The 6,680-nt window shown below is 43.7% G+C and overlaps 1 protein-coding gene across 1 annotated transcript in view; it reads left to right on the top strand.

Annotated features, from left to right (window-relative positions):
- The first annotated feature begins 277 nt into the window (after positions 1-277).
- NLN (neurolysin) overlaps positions 278-6,680 on the top strand; it is a 39,237-nt gene continuing 32,834 nt past the window's right edge. Inside the window, exon 1 of the mRNA XM_069879857.1 lies at positions 278-341. Within this exon, the coding sequence (XP_069735958.1) occupies positions 316-341 (26 nt within the window). The 5' untranslated portion in view covers positions 278-315. The remainder of the gene's footprint in view (positions 342-6,680) is intronic.

Raw genomic sequence — 6,680 nt, 5'->3', positions numbered from 1 at the left:
CCCTTGTCCCGGCGGACCCCCCCCCCCCTCCCTGCCCCATGACAGGGACGTCGCCCGGTGTCGCCGCCACCACGGGGACACCGCTCTTACCGTGCGAGAAGCAGCAGCGCCTCCGCCCCCTCGTCGGCAACGGCGCCGCCTCACGCGGGCGCGAGGGCGTGAAGCGGGGGGGGGAAGGGGTGGGGAGGGAGGAGCGCGCCCGCGCGCGCGCGGTAAAGGCGGTCGGTGTCGGGGCGCGCGCAGCGCGGGGAGCGGCGGCACCGCCCACCCCCCCACACACACAACCCACCCCCCCTCCGCCTCCTCCGGACCCTCATGCTCGCCCGGTGCGCCGCTCCCAGGTAGGGATGGGGAAGGGGTTGAACGCCGAGGTGCCCCCCCGACCCTCCGGGGGCGCTCGGTGAGGCGGGGACCGTGCCTTCTCGGGTAGGTGAGGGGCGCGGCGGGGGCGAATGCGCGGTGAGAGTTCGCGAAATGAGGGCTTAGTTGCTTTCCCCGTGGCGTTTTTTTTTCCCTGCGACTTATGTGGCAACCCTAGGAAACCTTTGGGAATGGGTAAGAAATAGGATCTCTTCTCATATTTCCCTCGTACAACCCCCTGGCGGGAGTGGGGTTGGAACCCGGGGGTCTTTAAGGTCCCTTCCAAATCCCTTACAAAGTGGGGGAGTAGTATGAAAGTGTTATTTCTCCAGAACGTAGTAAAATATTAAAATAAGTGTATCTATGGTTGTTTATTTTGGGGGTTTTTAATAAAGACAGTAAGCTGGAACAGTAGTTCTGAAGCATTTTTTCCTTGAGTCAACAGATGTGATCTTGATAGAAGATTTATTTGACTTCTGTTTCTTTGGAAGCCAGTCTTTTGTTTAATCATCACAGATATCAAGCACGGTGCATTTAACCTTAAATGTGTACCAGCCATCCAGTGAGGAGTGGTGATGTGAAGTATTGTCATTCATAGAATCACTAGATTGGAAAGGACCCACTGGATCATCGAGTCCAACCATTCCTATCAAACCCTAAACCATGCCCCTCAGCACCTCATCCACCCGTGCCTTAAACACCTCCAGGGAAGGTGAATCAACCACCTCCCTGGGCAGCCTGTGCTAGTGCCCAGAATGGACCCAAAAAATCAACGTGGAGCAAGGATTGCAGGCAGTTCTGGGTGCACGAAGCAAGCGAGCGTCACCAGAGAAGTGGAGAAGGCAGAAGAATAGAAGCGAAGGACCAGATATAATAGGAAACATGGGAATAGTATCATTGCACTTGCATTGTGGCGATGAGAATGAGGCTGAATGTGAGTGTAGAAAGAAGATGGATACCTCTTGTGGGCTCTCGAGAAATGACAAGTGTGTGCTAACTGCATAAACCATACTGGTTTTGTCCTATATCACAGCCTTTGTTCAGCTCGAGTTAGGATTGAGGGATACCAGCAGCTAGAGAATAAGTTCCAGGATCTTTTATCCTCATGAAAAGGAGAAGAGGAGGGCAGGGAGGGAAGGTTTTGGTTCAGAAAAAAAAATTAAAAGCTCTGTCTTCATTAGCAAGTTACGGTTGAAAACTAAAGATATCTCTCCTTCTTAAATAACAATAAAATATTAGGCATTCATTTTATTTTTCATCACTTTTTGTAAGTACAGCAGGGAGTGATAGCTGCACTTCAATTGTAAAAGTTGTTTTTCCCGGTTGTCATTTCAGTGTGCTCAAATATTCTAATAGTTTCACAAAAGAGAGTGATCTTGAGTGATAGTGACCTCTAACTTTCAGAACTTAAGCACTGGTCACGGAGGTGTTGAATAGCAAAGGTTCTCAGCTTGTATTTTTTTCTAAGGGCATCTTAACATAAGATAAAAATAACTGTTCTTAGGATGTTTCAAGTATTATGTCTTACGTTAAGTAAAACTACATCAAGGATTGGATTCTTTTGGTTAATATAGGCAACTTTTGAAAGGGAGGCTATTTCCAATTAAATACATCTCCTTCTGGACTCTTAAAGTTTCAAGGATTGAATATAGTTAGCCTGCCTTTTGCCCTGCATTTAAGATGCAGATTAATTAAGTGCAGTAGTCTTTATTTTTTGAGGATGTTCTTAGAAAAGGAGGGGGAGAAGGGGAGTAATAAAAGTAGATTCATTGACTTAAATAATTTCAAGATCTTAAAATAATTTTATAGGATTCTTGAATTCTGGAATGTTTCTTTGAAGAATCTTCAAAATCAGGTTTTGAATCCTCTTGATGAGGAAGTAAGCTAGCATGAAACTGAGATTGGGGAAAAGAGGCAGGAGGAGGAACGGCATGGGAAGCCAAAGAAACAGGAAGGACTTTTATAGTCACTTTTTAATATCATGGTTATCACCATAGCATGTGCATGTTTTCATTAAACTATCAGGTTCCACACCTCAGCAGTAACAAGGGCCAGACAGGACACTTGGAACGTTTTTTACTTCCCCTGTGCTCCGTGGACTGCACACCTCCTTTGTGTCCTGCAGCAGCAAGTTTTTTCCTGTGGTCAAAAGCAACAGCTGCCACCTTTCTAATCACAGTAGGCTCCAGAACAACAATTTGTCTATTAGAGTTTGCAGAACAAAATTGTTCCCTGGACTGACAGACAAAGGTTTTGTGCCTGGAAGCATTTTCTGGACTGAATATAATCCATGAAACACTGGCTGGACCATGCTAAGCAATGCAATTAATGTCTTTTGAGGACATACCTATTATATCATTCTCTCTAAAACAGGAAGAAGCACCTGGCTTTGAATGATTTCTTTTAAATGGTTTGGGTTAGTTCAGAAGTCTGTGCTTTCTTTGACAGAAGCCGGGATCAGGTACCTCAAAAAGCAGGTAAATTAGGATGAACAATGAGTACTAACTTTTCAGAACAGTCTAGGAATTGAGGCCTTCCCAGCACAAAACCAAATGACTCATGGTCTGGTACAAAAATTTGTCAAATAATAGCTTTTATGTATTGTAACTGCCTCCTAAAATTGTGTCTGATGTCTTCTGGAGTTATGCTAGAGGCAATAGGGGAAAAATGCCTCCCTGTTCATTCTCTCTGTCCTCTTCATGATAAAGTACTTCCTCTATTTTTTTTTTCCCCAATCTGAAGAATCCAAATCCAGATAGTTGTTCCTTCAATGGATTCCATTCCTCACTGCAGCTGGTTATTACTTGTTCATCATGATTTCATAGAACAGGTGAATGTTTTGCCAGGTGGAGGAACAGAAGATGGCAGAGTTTATAACTGTTGGAAGGTTCAGAACTGCACATAGTGTGTGTGTGCTTTATATTATTACAGAGTAGTATAATGCATCATTGTGTTTTGTTCTCTGTTCCACGTCTACTAAATACTATCACTTTTTCTCAGCTGCTTCTTGGCTGATGTTTTCATTAAAATGTTGTGTCTCCAGAATGATTAGATCATTTCACAGCTCATCACTGTGTATGCAAAGTTAGAATTGTGTGTCATTTCATGTTTATTCAGACTGAAATTAATTTTGTTAGTGGTTTTAAGCTTTTCTCATGGTTGTGGCATTCTTTCACATTATGTGGCATTATCATCAGTATGTTGTCATCAGTAAATTTTGTCACTTCATTAATCCCAACTTTTTGTACGTGAGGTAAAGAATACAGAACCCAGCGTTGAATCCTGCAGGGCTCCACTAGTCATCTGGTTCCATTCAGAAAAATGAGTAGCCATTTCTGTTTCTTTCCCAGCTTTAGCCATTTATCCATTAGAGGATCTCCCTTCTTATCTCACAGCAACATGGTTTCTTTAGGACCTTTTGATCAGCAGTTTTGGAAATCAAATGGATTATCTTAACTGATCTCTGTCTATTGTGACTTCTTCGGGGAATTCCAATAGATTTGTGAGTCCGGTTGGAGGCTGGTGACAAGTGATGTTCTTGAAGGCTGAGTGTTGGGTCCAGTTCTATTAAATATCTCTGTCAATGTGGATGAGGGGATTGAGTGAGCCCTTACTAAGTTTATGGATGACACGGAGCTGGGTGGAAGTGTTGAGCTGCTTGACGGTAGGGAGGCTTTACAGGGGGATCTGTACAGGCTGGACCGGTCAGCTGAAACCAACAGTATGAGGTTTAATGAGGCCAAGCGCTGAATTCTGCATGTGGGATGCAATGACCCTGCACAGCGCTACAGGCTTGGGGAAGAGTGGCTGGAAAGCTGCCTGGCAGAGAAGGACCTAGGGGTGTTAGTTAACAGCTGACTGAACATGAGCCAGCAGTGTGCCCAGGTGGCCAAAAGGCCAATAACATCTTGGCTTGCATCTAAAGCAGTGTGGTCAGCAGGACTAGGGAAGTGATTGTTCCCCTGTACTCAGTACTGGTGAGGCTGTAATTCAGATACCATGTTCAGTTTTGTGACCCTTACTACAAGAAAGACGTTATGGTGCTGGAGCATGTCCAGAGAAGGACAATGAAGCTGGTGAAGGGGCCGGAGAACATGTCTCACGAGGAGCGGCTGAGGGAACTGGGGTTGTTTAGCCTAGAGAAAAGAAGGCTGAGGAGAGAGCATATCACTGTCTACAAGTATCTAAAAGGAGGGTGTGCGAGGTGGGTGCTGGTCTCTTCTCCCAGGTGGTAGGTGACAGGACAAGAGGGAATGGCCTCAAGTTGTGTTCAGATTAGACATCATGAGAAATTTCTTCACCGAAAGGATTATTTGGCACTGGCAGAGGCTGCCCAGGGAGGTGGTTGAGTCACCATCCCTGGAGGTATTTGAAAGACTGGTAGATGAAGCGCTTAGGGATATGGTTTAGTAGTGGACAGGTATGGTTGGACTCAATCTCAAAGGTCTTTGCTTCTCTTTCACAGTACAGGTTATGTTAGGAAAGGTAAGGTGAGGATGAGGGGAATTACACTTGTCTCTGAGCAAAATACAAATGGATGTGTGGGGGTTCAACATACTGTCTCTATGAGAGTTCAGTCTTCAACAGAGATGCATTTTGTTTCTTTTTTAAGTTCTTGAATGCATGAAGTTCTTTGCCATACTTCTGTTGGAATAGTCTTTCATGTAGCCTAGAACCGGACTGGGAAGCGCTCAGTATTAAGTCACTACTCACTCAGAAGCTGGAGCAGAAAGTAGGCTTCATTTGCTTGTCTGATTTGGGGTGTTGAGCAGGCACCATGTAGCACAGAGTGCTGTTTGAGATTTTGTAAACATTGAAACGATCACGGCATTTGAGAATGCACTATCTTTGCAAGAATAGTGGTGACTTAAAATGGTGTAAAATAAGTGAGATTAGGTTCATTCATTTGCCAGGAAGGCATAGAGGTTTCCAGTTAACTGGGGATGACATTTACCATTGCTTTGACTGTATGAGACTTAAGATCAATGGGAAATCAAAGGCTATTTCTATGGTACAGGCAGAACTGATTAACTATGGGTGTAAAGCAAATTCTTTTGTGTTTACAAACCCTCCTGAATAGTTTTCTCTGTCCTGCAGTATTGCTTTTTTTTTTTTCAGTTGGAGTCAGCAAGCTGGTTTTCATGCATTAGCTGATGACATTCAAGTACTGAACTATCCTGGCAGTAGTAGTAGTGGCATTTGCACAAAATACCCTACACTTTACCTGCTGTCCGTATTGCTAATATGAGAGATGCTCATGCAGCAGCACTGGCAAGAGCCATAGGGCCTTAAAAGCAATGTTTTTTTCCACTGTGTTTCCATGTTTCACCTCGTGGTAAAAACAAGCAGTAAAATAACCCTAATGAACATCTGCTGCATCCAGTTACACACTTACTGTCTGCATGTGAGCATTGAAAGGCTCTCAGATTCCTTCCTAAGATCCTCCAAGTGAGTTGTGCTCTGATAGAGGTTTGCTGTGACACAGAATGGGTACAGTTCACAGTATGGGTTTGAAGCTTAATTTAGCAGTCCTGGTAGTTTTGGAGTTTGGGTTTGCTTGATTGATGGTTTGTTTGTTTTTGCAAACCGTAATTTTAGAGATCAGGTACTCTGCAGAAACAGCACCCTGGCACTTGTGTTTTCTGCTCCAGACTGTTGTGTGGAAATCAACTTCTATGAAAGTCAGTTCAGGCCAGTTTCCAAATTCCTTTTGTTTAAAGGTGTATAGAGGGCTGAGGGGAAAGGGAGAGGGTATGAGTAAAATTGTCACATTTTGTGCATAAGTATGTATTCCTACTTAAGATCTATGTGTTTTGTTAGCTGTCACAGAGTGCGTGTTTCAATTACTTTGTTGGTGGTGTTAATTCTGCCAGAGAAAACTGTGAACATTTGTTGCCAGATAGTAAGGTCATAAAAGCAGCACTAAAGGTAATGTGTATGTCAATAAAGATTTTAGAGTGTTTGTGTAACTTGTGGGGTTTTTGACTTGCTCACATTGATCTGAAGGGCTTAAAGTGTACCTGTTATAGAAGTATAGTCAATGTAGGGTGTACTGGGAATGAAGTTGCAGAGTCCTTTTTTTCTGCAATATGTAGAGACAAAATTGATAGTTTAGTGTTAAAAGTCACTAGATTTTCTTATATTCCTTCAAATGCAGCCTAAAAAAGTAATCAGTTTCGAATGCAGTTATGGAGCTTTAAATTAGGAGTTACTAAGCATACTATCCTCCCCTCCTCTAGTGAGATCTGTCTGTGCCAGGCACAGTCATGACAAGGAGCCAAGTACTTTTCTAAGGAAAATGTCCTAGGAACTCAAAGCAT

The sequence above is a fragment of the Phaenicophaeus curvirostris genome, chromosome Z, assembly GCF_032191515.1.
Source record: "Phaenicophaeus curvirostris isolate KB17595 chromosome Z, BPBGC_Pcur_1.0, whole genome shotgun sequence".
Lineage (NCBI taxonomy): Eukaryota > Metazoa > Chordata > Aves > Cuculiformes > Cuculidae > Phaenicophaeus > Phaenicophaeus curvirostris.
Note: the sequence above shows the minus strand (reverse complement) of the source record. Positions and strands in the feature narration are given on the sequence as shown.